General features: G+C 38.8%; 1 protein-coding gene across 1 annotated transcript in view; it reads right to left on the bottom strand.

Moving 5' to 3' along the window:
• SLC15A4 (solute carrier family 15 member 4) overlaps positions 1-18,609 on the bottom strand; it is a 30,243-nt gene extending 11,634 nt beyond the window's left edge. The window contains 6 exon segments of the mRNA XM_009932516.2: positions 2,953-3,121; positions 7,368-7,445; positions 8,492-8,660; positions 9,528-9,823; positions 17,916-18,575; positions 18,577-18,609. Coding sequence (XP_009930818.2) covers positions 2,953-3,121; positions 7,368-7,445; positions 8,492-8,660; positions 9,528-9,823; positions 17,916-18,575; positions 18,577-18,609 — 1,405 coding nt within the window.
• Between the last annotated feature and the right edge of the window lie 212 nt (positions 18,610-18,821).

The raw sequence follows: 18,821 nt of genomic DNA, 5'->3' as shown, positions 1-18,821 counted from the left end.
AAACCACCTTATGCCACGACATGCAGTTTCTTATTAGTCCTGGTCATGGCAAGAGACCCAGCCTGTGAAGAAAGCATGGGGAAAGCTCCCTGTAGTCCCTATATATAGTCTGTAGGTGAGGCTGTAACTAAACAAGAACTTTTAGGAATCAAGTTTTGTATTTCATCATTGTAGGGAGTCAGAGCCAGAGCTCTCAAAACCAGACTGAGGGAGCACACATTAAGTGACTTATGAAGTACTTTGAAAAGGATGGAAAGCTGCATTTGTATAATCCACCTTTATTCATTTACAGCAGTTCAGAATCTATTCAGGTATGAAATCTTGCAATAGCTCTACAGTCTAATCTTCTGAGACACGAGAGTTGTAGAGGGAAAACAGGCTAGAATTACTCAAGTTTGTTTAAATACTACCTTGAGACCGCAAAATGTTTCTTAAAAATGGTGTTTTCCTTAATAACAGCTGCTTTTGACTGTTCTGAACTTAGTACCTCTTAGTGCCAGGCCACCACATTCTCTCTACCTTCCTCATTTCTTTTTCAAGTGGCCACTTACCCATCTTAAGTATCCTTACAGCCACCTCAGTGCCCTCTGAACTATGAAGAGCTGATGTAATTAAAATAAAGCTGGATATCTTGATGTTTTAGTTTTAATATAGCTGACAAACATTTTAGGGTGGAACTTGATTAAAATGTAAACAGTACAGTCAGCTAAGAACTCAGACATAATAATTTCATTCATACACATTCAACACAAAAGCATTGCACCTCAAAACATGTAGTGATCCTTAATGTGTTTGATACTCTTCACAACATAAGCAGAATTAGGAGGCCTTTAGCCACTACCATATACCAAACTTTGCCATAAATTTATCTTCAAAGCTGAGTACTTCGAAATCTAGTGATTTCTTCTTAGCCTTTGATAGACAAGCTTCAAGTTTAATCTTACAGTTTTAGTAGTTAAAAAAATCTTAAGTTCTTGTTATAATTGTTTAAACTCTATAAATGAAGTAGATTTTCCAGTTGAATAACCTTAAATACTGCTGCTCAGAAATTACGATAAAATGCATGAAGCACAGCAGATGTTCATTAAATCTAATCAAGTTGTATTCTCACACAGTTTATAAGATATTTAAAATAATCTAAACAATCTAATAGGCAGCCTAAGTAGTGTCCAGAACTAATGCCAGTTAGGTAAGTTAAAATGGACATATGGCATAAACAAATCATCAAGCTACTTCCAAGATTGCAAGTAAAGATACCAACATCTTCATACATTTAGGACTTTAATCAGTATCTCTCTCTAAGGCAGAAATGGTTGGAAGTCATGTTGTATTTTAAGAATATTAAAATATAGCTTCGATAAATGTAATTTAATGAGAAAATAAAAATTTTATGGAACATATATACCAACAGCAGTTTTCCTCCCTGCTAGATATTACAGTTTCCTATGCACCCAATTTGTCACAACTGAAGCTCTTGCATTATGTTACGATGGAGGGATGTGAAGTTTCTCCAAAAGGTTAAACTTCCCAGCCAGACTGCAGATAACCAGCCACGGAATTCACCTGCTCAGTTTCTACTGTGGAAGAGTTCGGGGAGGATCAAACCAACAAAATCATGTGTTACGTTTGCAGGTGAATAGAAAACAAGAAAGCATTTGAAATTGCTAAGAATTCTGCTATATGAAACCATTCCCCAACTCAGCTATCATAGCTCGATATGCTTTTTTTTCTTAGTACTAATAAAGGCAGATATTGCTAGTTTTGAATTCACTTACATGTGAGCCAGCAGGTTCTATTTAAAGAGCTGACATTTAACTGTTTTACATCATTGTCTTTTGCTGGTAGCAGTGTCTTAAGTAACACAGAATACTAGAAACATTCCTATTTTAAGTTTAAATGACTTTGCTTTAAGAACTTTACTTGCCCACATACAAAGTGACCTTGGCCTAATAAGGTAATTATCTTTCTCATCGAGAGAAATCTTAATAGCCGTATAAAGTGTCCCTCTCTCTAAAATGTAGGCGATTACAAGTGCTGAAATTAATTTATTTAATGCTATAATGCTTTATCAATATGTTCATTACAGTGATACTAGGTGAAGGCTATAGGTTCTATGAAGGATTGCTCAGAGATGTTCAGTTCCACATCAGCAGTGCTTAACAACTTTAAATCCTCTCAAAAGCAGCTGATTTATGGTTGGAACAGAGTTGCCATCTCTTTCCTTTCATGCTATGGCTAAGCTGTTTTACACTGCAGTAATTCCCAAACATTAGGGAACATCAAGGTAGGGGCAAAAAAAAAACCCAAAGTGGGGGGAAACTCCTGTTCAGACATAACCCAACTTTATTCTTTCAGATAAAGGGAAAGGATTTTTGGTAAACTTTCACTTTTTTCAATACTTGAAAGTCAGATTATATGAAGGAACATGATTATTTCTGAACTAATTTGTTCTTCAGGAGAAATCAATTTTCAACTTCAAGATAAATGGACATGGAATTCCATAATACCATAAAGTTTATTTTAGAAGGACTAAGAGCCTTGCATGCAAATGCTGGACACTTTGTTCAGGCAACCCAAACCTTGATCACGAAGCTAAGGTATTTGTTGAGAAAATATGATCAGAAAACAAACAGTTCTCCTCTACCAAGCATACTAGAAATTAGCACTGTATGTTGAAACCTTAACCAACAAGTTGGTTTTAAAAGGTCTATTTGAAGTATATTTCAGGCAGGAAAAATGGCCCAATTTTATCACAAACATTCAAAACAGTAAGTTTTTGGATAAAATCTCTTTCATTGTGGGAAATGCATCCATGCAGTTGCATTCTAACTATCCCACAAAAAAGACTTCTGAATAATCTTGAATTAAAGATTCACAAAGATTTTTTAAAAATGTTGTTCCAAGTAGCTGAATAAATAGCTATGTAAGTAGATTGCAAAGTTGTTTTCTTACCTGCAGCAAACGCAGAACACATTACAAAGAACATTCCAACTGCAATCCTCTTCAGTGAGGATGGGAGCAAGCCGTTCCTCTTTAAAATGGGGTCCACCAGTTTATCTTTTAAGGGTATTAAGATCAGAATAAGCACTGCATCGAACATAGTCAACCAGGCTGCAGGAAACTGAAAAGATAGATCATTTAAGTTAGCAATTTCATACTTAAGGTTGATTTTTACTATTATTTAACAAGGAAAAAAAATTTTTCCCCAAAACACTGAGATGTTACACAAAGGCAAATTATACTGCACATAGTTCCAAGGAAAATGAGGAGTAAGAAATTACTGGGCCGATGAAGTGCGTACTCTGAGAACACAAAATGTAGAGCTCAGCAAAGATGTTTTGCAAGGGATTTTTTTTTAAGATGTCTGAGTTTCAGAGGGCTCATATTTTAGGTACTTACTCGGAATTAAGTTTTGTTAAAACCAAAGTTAACTATCTAACTAAAATTATATTAATTCCTTTTGAAAGATGAGATGGCCATTAGTATTACTGCAAAATCTGAGTTTTTCTGCTTACGTCCTGAAATATGTTTAATGGAAAAAATCACTGTCCTTTGGGAGCTTTTCTGCTGCTAAGATTTTTTTAGTCCTAGAACACTTGTCTGAGGAATGACTGATTGTGCCACTCAAATCTAGTAAACAAAACTGCGCCGATTATTTGAACAAATACATCCCAAGATGCATTTTTTAAAGCATTCAAAGTCAGTATTAATGACACACAGGTCAGGAAGTGATTTAATGCAATTAAATAGTCCCTACTATTGTGCTTCAAGTGATACACTCTAGTCTGACAAGAATTAAATTTTTTTCCTACTTCAGTTATGAAAAGTATTTAATAGCCAGGTTCTGTAGATCTTCTATTATTAGGCTTAGAACTTTCAGAAACATGCCACAGAGCAGTAGAAATAGAGTTTTACTAATGTAATACAAAATTCAACTAAAATTAAATAACACTTGTCAAATGAAGAAAGAGTATTGTGTAATACATGCATCCTTTCTCATTTGCAAGATTCAGTAATTGACAATAAGATTCCTGTCTGTATGAATGAGACAATTTCTACCAAGCTTAATAATATTTAGCATCTGTTCTGAGCTAACAAACCAAGACAGTACAGGAAGATTGATAAAAGTATTCTGGTTTGGGGATATTTTTTAAAATTGCATTTAGAACAGTGTGATACTGTACTATGCATCGCACTGACTCTTTCACCCAAAATACAAGCAGTGCTTGATCCGTCTGTTTCAGATGCAGATTCAGTTTTTGACACTGAACTGTTTCTCTGTGTGTGGAAACTCAGGGTTAGAACAGATGAATATTTTCTAGAGATTATCCAGGATGACCAAGGGGCCTGTGACAATGTAAAGCTACAGCCACAGTAACAGAGGAAGACAACCAGATTCCCTGGCTACAAATCTCAGCCAGTGCAACCATCTCAGTGACCCAAGCCCTCAGCCTCTAACACACCGTGGGCATGCACCTCTCATCGCAGATGAGAACGCTACTGCACTGAGTGGTTGAATCACTCCAGTATGGCTGAGATGATGACGAACTGCCAAAAAAAAAAGAGCAAAACGCGAACCTTTAGTTCTTCATAATCAAAGCAGGAGTTTGTACCAAGAGCACAAAGTCTTTGACTGACATCAAGTCATGTCCGTATTAGGTTTTGTCAAAATCTCCAACTAGCTTTAGCATATGTATGTGGCACATTTTTAGCACACTCTGCATGCCAACGTGTTGTAACAACAGTCATTAAAAATACTATTACTTTCTTGCTCTGCATTACAAATTTCATTGCAGTTCTCCCAAGAACCCAGGCAAATGCTTTCTGATTCATAGTGTGACAACCCCAAGAAGTTCTGATGATGATGGTAAAACTGAATTCATCCCAACCTCTCCTTAATGTCTCCCAGGCATTTCAAGATCATGGATTTGAAAATGGAATAATAAGCTGATTTGGCTATATGAAAATATTCAGTAGTTTGATACATAAGGTTACATGCATTGCTTAGCAATCTTCACGCACTTTGAAAAACGCACAGTGAATTCTGCTAAGCTAGTCAAATTCTTGCTTATTTTGAAATAGTTAGCAAAACTTTCAGACTGTCAATTTCCCTCCATCTCCCATTCACCTTCTCGTTTGCTTCAAATATCACACCAGCATTAACCTGTGTAACAGTTTGTACAAATACCGATTTCTGTAATTAGTCAAGGATGTAGAAATTTTCTGTCATTGCTGAATTTGGTATGAAAGATGAGAAATACCAAATGCCTCTGGCACTGCTGTATTTCATACAATCAATCACTTGCGGTTTTTTTTTTGTTTAAAATGTATGCTTTTCCATTTTCTACTCTATCAGGACCCTGCAAACTAAAAGGGCACGCGCATATTTCACTCTTTTCACATCAAGAGAAAATATGTCTTTATTAGTATTGGGCAGAGGTGCCTAGAAGAGCTTAAGGAAAACCTAGACCTGATGAGGTATAATCCTGCTCATGTAAAATGTTATATTACCGCCCCTTTTCTTAATTATCTCACATCAATTTGGAGAAACCAAAGTAGTCAGAATTGCTTTCAAAGATACTACCTACATAATGTAGACTACAGATCAGCATCCTTCAGGTCGGCCACATACCAAGGAAGACAGCAAAAATCAAATTAACTTATTTAACTTCTGCTGTTAGATCACAGCAAAATATTCAAAATAAAACAAGAACATCACAACTGATGCACTGCAGAAAAAGGAGCCAGTCACTGTTATGCAAGATAGAAAATCAGTATTTAGAAATATCAAGACAGACTGGGATCATTGTTCCATTATCCTTGCCTTAAATTCTGCATACTTTAAGGAAACACTAAAAACAGCTGACTAACTTCTAAAGCCACACTTGTAAGTTAGAAAAAGTGGCTACATGGCATGAGTGGTATTTTAAAGTCTTTTTAGCTAAAAAACCCAATGAAAGCCATTATTTTTTGAACTAATTTACTAACATAACACTCTGAATAACATAACAACTTGAAAACAATTCTAACACCCAAGAAGGTGTTAAGAAAAGCTCAGTTTGATAACCAAAGCTCCATGTTCATTTCTACACAATAAATATATGGACTGACAGTGGGACTGTGAAGTTCTGTGTGCACTTTGTTAGAAGAAAGAAAATTCACTTCTCTAATCCAACAACGACAATGTTCTAACAAGACAGTCACGTGGTTCATAACAACGGGGTGGGGGGGGAAGTCCACTCACATGTGAGCAATACAGAAATGTGAAAAGCTCATTGAAAAGAGCAAAATGGGTTACATATCAAAACTTAAATGTACTAACCCGTATTAAAGTAGAATTAGGTATATGTTATAAAAACAATCACCCTGAATGTAGTCCACAATTAAAACCAATGCAACTAAAACAGAAGCCTTGGACTAATTAGAATTTTTGAATAAGAAAATATTTTTATATGAACATGCAACTCAAACACCATAAAACTGAACCTTAGAGTGAAAGTGGCAATGGCTTTCCGTGCCCAAAATCTATGCAAAATCCCCCCCCCCCAAAAAAAACCACAAATTGAGAACTTAGTTGAGGAAATTTCCTTTGCATGCTTGTATTGATGGCATGCACTTAACTGAAGAAATCTCAGACTATGTTTTTTTAACTGTGCAAAGGTAAGTAAGTTAAAAGAAAAATTAAATACAACATTTATTTTTGCTCTGTAAAAAAAAAGCTGAAGAAATTCTCTTGATATTAATTTTAAATAAAAGAGAAGAAACTTAATTTTAAAAGAACATTTAGTAAGGCTGTTAATAACTTACATTCCTACTTTTTGTTTTTATTTCTCAGTACCGTTTCTGCAATTACGTGATGCCAGCCTTCCTTGAAAAATATTGATTGAACAACTTCCTTCAATATGCTAAACTGATTCAAGGTAAAATGAATATTGATTAAGCAGTATGAAGTTACAAATGTATCTCAGGCTCCAAACCTGCAAATACTAATGTTTCAGTTAAGTATGGGTATTCCTACTGAGTTTGCAGGAATGCTTCTGTACTACTTAAAACTTTGAAAACTTGGGACATATAGATTTATAAGCTTTCTTCAAAGTTCACACTTTGTCTGCTGAAGGATAAAGACACTGTTAATTAAAGCAGTGAAAATTATCTGAATACATTCAAAACAGGATAGTGTGCACTCCGTATACCGGTAGATATGTCTAAATTTCTGTATTATGCATCATGATTCTAAATACCTAATGTCCATGGCCAACAACTCGCTTTAGCCACTACCTTAGCCTTCTGGAATTTGTGTACAATACTTACCTATTTTGCATTTCAGCTGAAGAAAACATATTTTTCACTTGCTTTGCCCTACTTACCGTATGAATAGAATTGGTGTCATTTGGTATTTCAGGAATTTTCAGATGGAGACTTTGCAATACATATGTTGTCTGCATCTAGCATTAGGAGAGATGAGTTGAGATTACTTGGACAAGGAGTACTGAGAGCAAGGTACTTTTATGTTTTTAATAATTAACAAAGATTATACCAGAGGTAAAGTGCTAATATACCCAAACAAAAAGAATTATTGTTAAAATAGCTTGCCATGTTCTAACCCCTACATTTAATTTTACTAAAAGCACAAAGAAAAATTCACGTGACTTTAAAAACAATTTCTGTGTTTTTTCCCCCCAAATATATTTGCCATCCTAATTCATCTCACTAAGACATAAGAACCAAAAGGAATTAATTAAAATGAAATCTAGACCACTTAACCTATCTGAATCAACTGCAAGATGAAACAGAGCACAATATTTAAGATATGTTAATTTGTACAACTGTTAGTTTTAACTATCATTTTAATGACTTTATTTTCTTTTTATTATTAAGTCAAAATATTATTTGACAGTATTCTTAGTAGCCATTTTTCATCTCTCAACTTCAGGATAAGTTTCATACTTATGAAAGAGCCCCCAGAAAAATGTGAAATTAGATACTTTGGTGTACTGGTAAGCTAACACAGCGTTCCACAACAATTCTATCTAGGAAATAAAAAAAAAAAATCAGAAGAAGCTATACCACCATGCAATACTATTTTTTCTAACAAAACATTATTAAAATTATTTTTAATCCCAAGTGTGTGAAAGAAAAGTAGTTAACATTATTGAACACATGGGTATTAAACAAGTGAAACAGCCAATACCAGAGTTCTGAAAAATCCTCTTCAATATTCTTCTCTAGAATCACAGCTACTGAAAGCTAACTGTAAGTAAACCTTATAGAACAGTTTCCCTATAAAAGCTTTTGTGTGTTTCCTCCAGGCAACCGCTCTGGGGGATAATATTCAGAGCGGAGTTAGATTTACAGCACAGCCTCAGAACTGCAACTTGAAGCTAGTGCCCCAAGACCTTTCAAATGCAGCTGGGAGAAGAGGAAGTTAGGGTCCTTACATTAGTAATTACGTTTTTTAGAAACATAAAATAAATCATGTGGAACTACTCACTTGAAAGTACACTGTCCAGTAAGGTATTAAAGCCAAAAAGACAGGGATAATCTTGACGAGAGCTTTCACATCTTCTACTTTATCTTCACTGAATGGGCCCCCACGAGACAGCTTGGCCATCTCAAAGAGGCTTTGTTTGCGAGGTTGCTGAAGTACTCCCTGGCCTTCGCTTTTGAAAGGAATTTGAAATGTTCAGTTAAACAACAACAAAAAAATTACTTAACTGGCAATCTTGTGTCACTTCTTTCCACTATAAACAGCTTGTGCATTTCCAAAATAAGTTACTCTTAACAGCAAAACAATTAGGCCAGAATGGATCATCAGCAGGTGAAAACACAAGCTGAGAACTTCCATTATAAAGATTTCCTTATTTCCCATCCTCTCTCCACCATGCATAAATAACTGGCACTGCAATATGCAGAACTTCATAAACAGTATCAGAAAATCTAGGTTATTTTAATTCATGGAATTGTTTTGCAATCTGAATACATGAAAGCCCATTGCAGAGGAGGCACCTGACATCTCTTATCACCCGTGACTAAATTTGGCCACCAGTATTCCATGGGCATCTCTTCAGAGTGGAGTTACCACTTGGAAAGCAAAAAGCCAGTACATATTTTTGGCTGCTCATCAAGCCACTTACAACATTAAAAGCAGATGATACTGTTTTTCAAATCAGAAGGCATCCTGTAAACATATCTAAGCAGAGAAGAAAGTTAGCTAATGATTAAAAACAGCATACTTAGGCTACGTTACACTTTCAAAAACTCTGAACTGGCAAGACACAGCATTCAATTGAAAACAGCAGACTTGATCTTGCAGTATGGAGATGCAGTGATCTCAAAATGTCCCTCTCTTCCATCCCAGAACTCCCAGAAAACATCTCCAGGACTCCAATTTTCCAGTTCTCAAAGCAAAACTGCATATTCTAGTGTATTCTCTGGTGCAACTTGCTGCCAGCTAGTTTGAACTAACTAGTTCCAACTCTTAGGCTGATTCACTGAATTCAGACTGTACAAAAGAGCTCATTACAAACCTATTAGTTGAACGGTCCACATGCCTCTTTCTTGAGCAACAAGAATATGCGAGAATTTTAAACATGTCTGTGAAGGCACTACCATCAGGTGGTTTTGTGATGAAGAAACTCTGACCACATAAGAAAACCATGAATGAAATCCCAATGCAAACTGTTGGGATACTATATCCAATAACAAAGCTCACATTCTGTTGAATATATGCAATTCCTCCCAGAGAGAGAATAGCTCCCAAATTAATGCTCCAATAAAACCAATTAAAAAATCTTCTTGTGGCTTCTGGACCCCGATCTTTGACCTGGAAAAGATTAAAAAAAAGCCATTCAATTTCTGAAGAAAATGAAGTCTGTACATTAGAATTCAATCAAGTTCAATGCACTGAAGAGTTTAGGTTTCATTTAAAGTCATACTGAAATGATTCAGGTGGTTTGGGCTTAGCATGGTATTTGACAAAATGACACCTTACTGAGCTACCCTATCAGATCTGTGACCTTCTAGAAGTTCAGCATAGGGACAAAAAAGTCACACAATACTAAACTACATAGCTTCCCCACAGAGGCCGTTATTGTTTCTACTGCACTGTCTCTCATTTGGTCATTTCTCTAGACTAAGCTCACTCAGATTAGTGTCCCATAGTCCACACAGAAGTTGAAATAACTAATTTTTTTAGTAAAAAAAAAAAGTTACGCTACCTAAAAATTCATGTATTAATAGTATCACAATTGCATCTTCTAACTGTATACACATAACAATTAACCATATTCCATTTTCTAAGCCTTAAAGGACTACTTGGTAATTGAAGCACAAATCTAAATTTGAACACAGTCCTAATGCCTCTCACCAGAACATAAATTAAAGACTTGCCATTTTGACCTTTAAAAAACTTAAATTTGGGTTGCCAGAGGTGTCACAAGGCTCCAGTAAACATTTATTCCTCTATCAAGTCAGTGCTGCTCACGGTGCTATTTTTCTGCTTGAAGCTCTCAGTGTCTCTCCAGTGAAAGTAAAGACATCCCTGGTGTATAGAGCTATCCTGTACAGTTTTTGCCATCACTCTTTATTCTGTATTGCCTACCATAAGTCACCCCATGTTTTGTAATTAAGTCACAGGAACCCAGCATCACTCTTAAGATGCAAGGGAAATTATGCAAGTTAAAATCTGAAATACATTAAAAAGATCAACTAGTCTGTAGATGAATCCATAATACTGTATTTGTCACTGTTTTATGACTGAAAGGCCATTAACAGGGACTAGCAAGTCAGTGTCATGCACCAGTCTTGCTGAGTCAGTTGTTTTTGATTTCTAATTGCAAGTTTCCCTTCCTCATTTGCAAGACCTTCAGAAGATCTGTGTTTAGTTTGCAATATAAAAAGCAAGCTATGTCCTGAAATAGGTTTTTAACACTGCTAGTTCTGATTTACAGCTTCAGCTTTCTCAGTGGTGCACAAACCCATCTGTATCACTTAACCAAGCTTAACAAAAGAAATATTAAGGCACCTATTTCTATGCATAGTTAAGAGCACTGTTAGGCATTCAAGTAGGTCTGTTAGCATGTCAAATACAATCTCGGAGCCTAAACCTGAGAAATTCTCCCCTTCCAGTTTCAACTTGGTAACCTTTTTCTAATTTTAATAGTCATCACCTGCAGTAGTGTAACAAGCTAGGAATTCCTTCTAAATCCCAAATGGCAGCAGGATATTAGCAAACAATTACATTGTAAACACAGTGCTCCAACATATGTAAAGAGTTAGCAATCTATTTTATGAAGTTTCTACTTCTTCGTCATAAAGTCTCAGCTCTCTTCTACTTTCTGCAAGGAAGATGACTTCCCATCCTCCCTCTAACAAATGATCTTGCTCACATCTATGCAAGAAAAGCTGGGAGATGAAAGCCAACTTTGATACAGGGAAGAACAGGGCAAGCACATCATGATGCTTCTATGAAGTACTATCCCAACCTCCAAACATTAGCCCCTGAGAAACTTTCTGAACCAAGGATGGCTTCTATCTACTTAATAAGTGCAACAGATCTCCTCTCCATGTACTTGCCCAGCCTGCCTCTGAACCCAGGTCAGCTTTTAGAATCCATAATATCCTGTGGCAAAGAGTTCCCCAGCTAATTATGCAGCAGGAAGAACCATCTCCATTTGTCTGTTTTGAACCTGCCCTGTACTACTCACTCATTTTACCCAGTTCCAGGAAACAACAGAAAACAGCTGACCTTTATCCCATCCCCAGTCCAATTCTGCCTCTCTCTCCCCCTGACCATCGTTTCCACAAACCATTTCCTTCTAGCTGCCTTTTCAGGGATAGAAAGTTGTACACTGTTTCATAATTCCCTACATGGAAACTACCAATCCTGTCTGTGGCCCTTCCCTGAAACTTCCTTCTCCGTCTCCAGTATCCTTTTTGAATCTATTTTCTGCTTCCTTATTAAAATATACATACACACTAAAAACCACATCACAGCTATGTCTGAAATGCCACTATGGCATTTTATTGACAAACATTAATAACTTCCTAAAGATTCCACCAGCTAGTTCAGTGTGATAGCTTGTCAAAAGTGGAAGAACTATGAAGATGTCTTACCACAACCAGAAAACATGGTAGAGTTAAAAGGCAATCCTTACAGTTACTTTCAAGCATCACATTGACTGCCCAGAATATTAGCTACCTTACACCTACAGCGGACTACTCAAAGTTTCCCCCTGATGGCTATTACTTCAGCTGTGTAACAGCACAAAATAGATCAGTTTATTCTCTTCATAAGTAGATGCTACATTTTATTCAGGGACCAAGAAGAAGAAAACCATGTTAGAATTTTATTATTTTATTTTTAGCAAGGAGAAGTATTTATCACAAAATTGCAGGAATTCTCCTTTTCCCCTTACATTTGCATTATTTTCAATCACCCAAGCAGAATGAAAAACCTATCACTCCCACTGCTCAATTTCATCTGTGCTCAAGCATAGCAGCACCCTCCTTGTGGTGCCAGCACCATCAGCTTCATTATACTCTTAACATCCTACCAGCAAGTGCAGCAGGAAAGGGATGCACGTAAACCACACAAGTATGATGTGGATCCTGGATCGAACCTGTCCTGCGGGCTAAGGGTTCCACACGCCTGCACTGAAAGTCAAAATAGGTATGTTTAAAAGATTTTGTTTCCATCAGAACAAAACAGCTTAAAAAAAGTAGTGGCACTTAAAAGGTAGGAGAAAGGTCACCTGCTTAGATTTACCAAGTTTTAGTCAAGCTCCTTACAATAGGAAAACACAAACAGTATCAGTGAAATGCCACAGCTAGAGTGCAAGGCTTCCTATCACTGGACTAAAACGTTGTAGTAAAACCGTTTCAAAGGTGCCCTGACTCAAATGAACATGAGCAAGTATCTAATACACACCATTTATTTGCTCTAGGTAACATGCTGGTTTGCAAATGAGCTCAGAGTCAAGACATTTTCCACAGAATTTACCAGTGCTGGACAGCTGTCACTTATTTAGATCAACTCCCATTGCATAAATATCCAATCCCAAGTCGCCAGTTCACTGTTCTGCATTCTTCAAACCTTCCACAGCTTTTTTTCCTACTAAATGGGATAGCACATCATTCTCCAAGAACACTAAGAAACAATCCAGTAGCGCTTCTCCTTCAATAAAAATACCGAATGACCTACTGTACTGTACAAGGAGCATCCCAATTGCCCTAAATGCTCCTCTATTAAACTATAGGGCAGATTTTAATTGAAAAAAAAAAAAACCTCAAACAAAAAAAACAGCCCCCCCCCCAACTAAACAAAAAAACGACACCAAAAAACCCCACCAACAAAGACATGAAGGAAATGAGCAACTCTAAGCGTTCTGGCCACAGCTGCTTTGTCAGTCATTGGCCACATGTCAATGCTGACATTTCAGGTGGGCCTCTAAAGAGGAAATAAAATCATCTTGCTACTTTCAAGACATCTAACATAACTTTTGCAAAAGAAAATCTAACCTAACACTTGATTTTTTTATAGTCCAAAAGGTGTTTTTCTTGATATAGCTATCCTTTACGTATAGTTAACCCAAACGCAGAAAGAACAGCACAGTGACGCTCTGAGTTTTATAACTGGGACCTACACAGCATTTGATTTCAAAATATTAAAGGAATAGTTTTCAAAATCAAAATTTCTAATACAAAACACATCAGACTGATTATGGTCAGATGAGATGTGGTTACGACCACAGTTTTCAAGATAAAGAATCCTGAGTGCCTGGAACACATTATGGGAATTGTGTAATTGTTAGATTATTTACAGCCACTTTCAGCAGAGGACACCTCATCTGTGTAACTCGGCACTGCAGTACTCTAAGCTCATTTAGGATATAAGTTTAACATCTTACAATCAGAACAAAATTTTAAATGCAACTAAAACAAAGAAAGAGTAACTAGATCTTTAGTTAGAACAGTTGATGAAAAGTCATTAAAAATATCTGACCAACAGCAGCTTCCACAGCACAGCTGTCCTTAAGGTTAATACTTCGTTAGACCTCATTCTGACTTAGAAGAAAGATGATCACTTGCTGAATTATCCCTCCCCTGGCTTTTTCAACACCAACGTCTTTTGCAGGAGATGTTCCAAGTACTAAGCAAAGCAGCTCGTACAGCTTGAAACCAAAAATCTCACACAGCTCAAATATTAAGATTCCATCAGATTCTCCTGATATTTTTGTAAAGAGCCAGGAATCTATACAAGCATCGTTGCTTCTCCATAGTTTCTGTGTTTAGATGCTTTGCTTTGTCACAAAGTAATTTCCTAGCTCTCTGCAGCTAGGTTAGTTTCAAAGAAATGGTTATCCACAGGATTTCTTGGTGGTCTTGCCGCAGCTAGTGCCTATCTGGTGTCTACCATTCCACCGTGACATCTGATTGCCAACATCATCTGCCAATGCTCTCAAGTATTTCCTAGACCCCAACGTTTCAGAGTTCTGGTATGTCATAAACTTCCCTCTCTCCGTCTTCACATCATGACAGATCCAAAGCTATGACCTCTTATTTGACTCATACAAAAGGAAAAAGATTATTTAAAAGTTACTGACATTAGCAGTTTTCATTTGTTCCTGCAATCGACTGACAGTCACAAGTGACAAATGTAACAAAAACCCCCAAACTTCTCCCAGCCAGCTATGTGAGCAGTCACACAACAGAGCAAAGATGAAAACGCAGAGGCTTGCCTTTGTCCTTAGCCTACAAAAGAAAGAGCAATGACAACAGTTTTCCACAGACAAATTTACTCTTACAGAATTCTGACCTTCTAATCCACCACTACAGCCATCAGTTGATCTCTGAGAGCTTCACAACAGAGCTACACAGTACTACTCAGTTGCTACATAATTTCAAATTTTTATACTAAAATTTGGCAAGTCCACTTTTAAAGTCTGCTTTCTCTCACTAGTGTCATATCTATTCTGTTTCTGTCGGAAACAGAAACAAATTAGTACAGCCCACGTGAATGCCACAACTTCAGTTTTCAAACTGTTACCTGCAGAATCTTAGACGTCCACAGTCCCCTAAGATGTTCAACAACAACAACAGAAAAGTAATTTGCAGTTAGTGATCTTCAATTCTTTACGCATGGTCCCTCATCCTTCCTCAGAGGCTGGAAAATCTAAGTTCTACAAATAAATAACTAAAGGTTGAAAAATCACTCTAAAGCCATCTTTACACTAGCAGTTTCCAACAGCGTCCCGCCTCTGGCGATGCTACTGTAGCAACAATGGTTTTAGCAAAGCTAGAAGATTCTTGCCAGGTTATGGACTGATAGATTTAATGACTATGATGTCGACTCAGAAAGAAGATACGCTGTGGGTTAAAACTAGCATCTCTAATCACCATAACCCCAAAACAGATTCATCTATAATTAGAACAATGATTATAGCTGATACTAGCTCAGTAGTCTACTACTAGTGTTGGCTTCAGTGCTGAAGCTAAACCATCTTTCACAATAACGAGGGATGGTCATATTGTTTCCTAACTGCAGAAAGTCACCAACTGCTACATAGAACAGGAAGTGACTACAAAATAAGTGGCTGCACTTAAAAGGGGAACTGGAAAGTGCCAGGTTATGCATATCACATGATTATAAACACTATTCTGAGAACCATCAGTTCACATTTAGACCTGTATGACGGATCAGTCTGCAACTTCTAGAAAAATGGTTCTTATTTATAAACACAGTTAAGTAAAGCTGGTCTATACCTAGTTTGCAGTAACTTTTTTTGCAAAGCTGACTGGCAAAAGTTACTCTATACTAAGTCTACTTATTCAATTGTAACAGCACTTCTGAAAGCATCCATTTAACAGAAATTAAGAAACTACATCTTTTTAACTTCAGAGGAAAATAAGCATTAGAATTTAGTTTCCCATTTTCCACAAAGTGATTCTTTTCTTCTAAATAAAAAAATCCTCATCATATTTGAGTTCACCCAAATTATACATCATCTGTTAAAACTGAAAAATTTACATGGTAATTTTTAGGCAATCTGCAACGAAATGTAATTACCAATATTTGAAAGGCGGTTCATGTCAGCTTAAAGTACACAATATACAATTCCTATTTTCCTTTGTTTGGTATTCAAGGGAAAGAGGACAAATCTTATCAGCACTCCTCCAGCCAAAACACGTTTGAATTGTATTCTGGCCTCCCAAGAATCTGACTCTGGGAGGCAGACTTTATTCTCAGCAATATATATCCATTTACCCAGCAGTCTGCTACATTCCTATGCAGGGAGAAGGCACCCAAGAGGGCCAAAAACTGCACGACAAGGTAAGTGGTATGCTGTAATATATTTAACAATAGATAAGCCTGAAAAACAGAGAAACGGAAAAATTCAGTTCTCAGCAGAGCTCTACTGATTATTATGAACCAGAAAGGAGTATTTCTTTTGCTTCACCCTACATAAATCACTGTGAATTATCTGCAAACCTAGCCAAAAACTGCTTTCCATGAAATCCTGGGGGGAAAACCTTTAAAAAATCCAGCTACAACAGCTACACTTCCATTGGCAATGGTTCTTCTTTTGCTCTGTCCCTGCTGTTATTTATCTCTTACATTTAACGTTCATAGTGTTCTGGGGATAAGCAGTCAGTTTTGAAAAACACCTTACAAGATAAAGTCATATTAAAGCTATTTCACTTGATGGGCTCATGCAGGCTTAAACAGAACCAATACACTGGGGACACACAATCCTAGGCTATAATAATGTTTTACATTTATATACTGCCTTTCACCCAGAACCCCAGAATTTATAATATATGGAATGACAAATGTAAACGGCACAACAGAGAACAGAGGTATGTTTGCCAAAGATAACGTGGTACCTCCTACCTCTCACAAAGAATTTCATGGCATTTCTGACACCTGCACTAACTGGAACTCAATGGGCCAGTAAACAGACATGTGACTGGATCAGAGGTATTCTCCTTGCTTTGTCATCAAGAATGGTTTAGTCTTGTATCTAAGCATCTGAAATTCTCAATTTGTAAAGCAGAAATTATACTCCAATTCAACATCCACAGTCAGCATACTACCTTAGCATAAGATTGTTAAAAAAATACATGCAACAGCACATTTCAGTTGATATTGAACTATGAGCTGTCTCTCAGATATTTTCAGTAAAGCCGCTTGGTTCTGCAGTGATGATCCAATGAATGATATCACCGAAGTGGATCTGAATAAGGTCATTTGGCAGGACATGTCCTCACGAGAACAGCCCAGGTAATATGTTCACCATGTTCAGAGTACCTTCCCATCCATCATCTGGCGCAACACTAGCCTGCACAAAATCAGCACTCAAGGGCACAGTGCAGTACAGAGAGAATACGTAAAGCATAAAAAACTGTTTGTTCTCTAGCCTTCATTTATCACAGGATGATAAAGGCCTCTAACCACTGCCCTAGAAGGCCCATGCTATCCTTGTCAAAGATAAAATGTACATCAGGTATTTCACCTGATGAGCTCTGAGGTCAAATTGACTCGGTATAAACTCCACAATGAAGGATAATTAACAATCCACTTAACAGCCATTAAGTATTCAACCCAACTCCTCAAGATGGTGATGGCTTAGCCAAATCAGGCACCACACATAAGGCAGGGCTACCCGGAAACCAAGGGTCATAAGAGATCAGACGCCACACAGACATCAAAATTACATCTAACAGGGTACAACTTAACACCTTGCATTACACAGGGAACAAAGCTGGATGACCTGAGACTCAACACCTACAGAGATGCGAATCAGCAGGCGCGCTGTCCACCCCCCCAAGGCAAGCCCCTCCGCATGACTGACAGCCATCCCCTGCTTCAGATCGGCACCCACGAACAATTTGGCAGCTGCTAAACAATACTTGACCTGGTCCGCCCCAAAAGGGGTGATGTTGGCCTTGACTGACCCGACGCCCAGCCCCACGAGGACCAGTCCGATGAAGGTGGCGGTGGCACAGTAGCGGGTGGCTCCCGCCTGGGAGCAAGGTGCCAGGGTGGCGTTGGCTGCCGGAGAGGAGCAGTTCTCTATGGGGAACAAGGGGATGTCCCCGCAGAGGCCCTGGCGGGTGTGCGGCGCAGCGATGACGGGGAAGGCCAGCATGCCCAGCAGGTAGAGCGCCATGCTGAGCAGGATGGTGCCAAACTTGCCCAGGAGGGCGTCAGCCAGCCAGCCGCCGAAAGGCGACACCAGGTAGGTGATGCCCATGAAGAGCAGCAGGGCCTGGCTGGCCTGGGCACCCTCCCAGCTGTAGGGAGGCCCGTTGAGGAACAGCACCAGGTTGGAGGTGATGCTGTAGAAGGCCACTCGCTCCAGCAGCTCGGCCAGCAGCACGGCGGCGCAAGCCAACCGCCGCCCGTCGAAAGCGCTCCTGGCTGCCCGCCCGCGCTCCGCGCTGCTCAGCAAGGGGCTGCGCTCGTTCGGCTCGGCCTCCTCCATGGCGGCGCCTCCTTCCCGGCCCCGCCGCGGGCCCGCCGCGCTCCCCGGCCCACCCTGAGGAAACTTCGCCGCGGTCGGGCGACAGGGCCCGAGCCCGCCCACGTGGGGAGCGACGCGTCGCCATTGGCTGAGTGCGCCGTCGCTCCGCCGGCAGCGCCGTCACGTGGGCAGCTGGGCAGCGGGGAGCGGCGGCTGAGGCGAGACGGGGCGGGGCTAGAGGGGGGGCGGGGCATGACGGACCGGAAAATGGAGGGTGGGTTCGCTCGGAGGTGCTGGCCGCGAGGGGAACCCGGGTCGGGCTCCCGGACCGAGCAGGCCGTGGGGCCCGTCCTCAGC

This window comes from Opisthocomus hoazin, chromosome 13 (genome assembly GCF_030867145.1).
Source record: "Opisthocomus hoazin isolate bOpiHoa1 chromosome 13, bOpiHoa1.hap1, whole genome shotgun sequence".
NCBI lineage: Eukaryota > Metazoa > Chordata > Aves > Opisthocomiformes > Opisthocomidae > Opisthocomus > Opisthocomus hoazin.
This window is presented reverse-complemented; position numbering and strand designations above follow the sequence as displayed.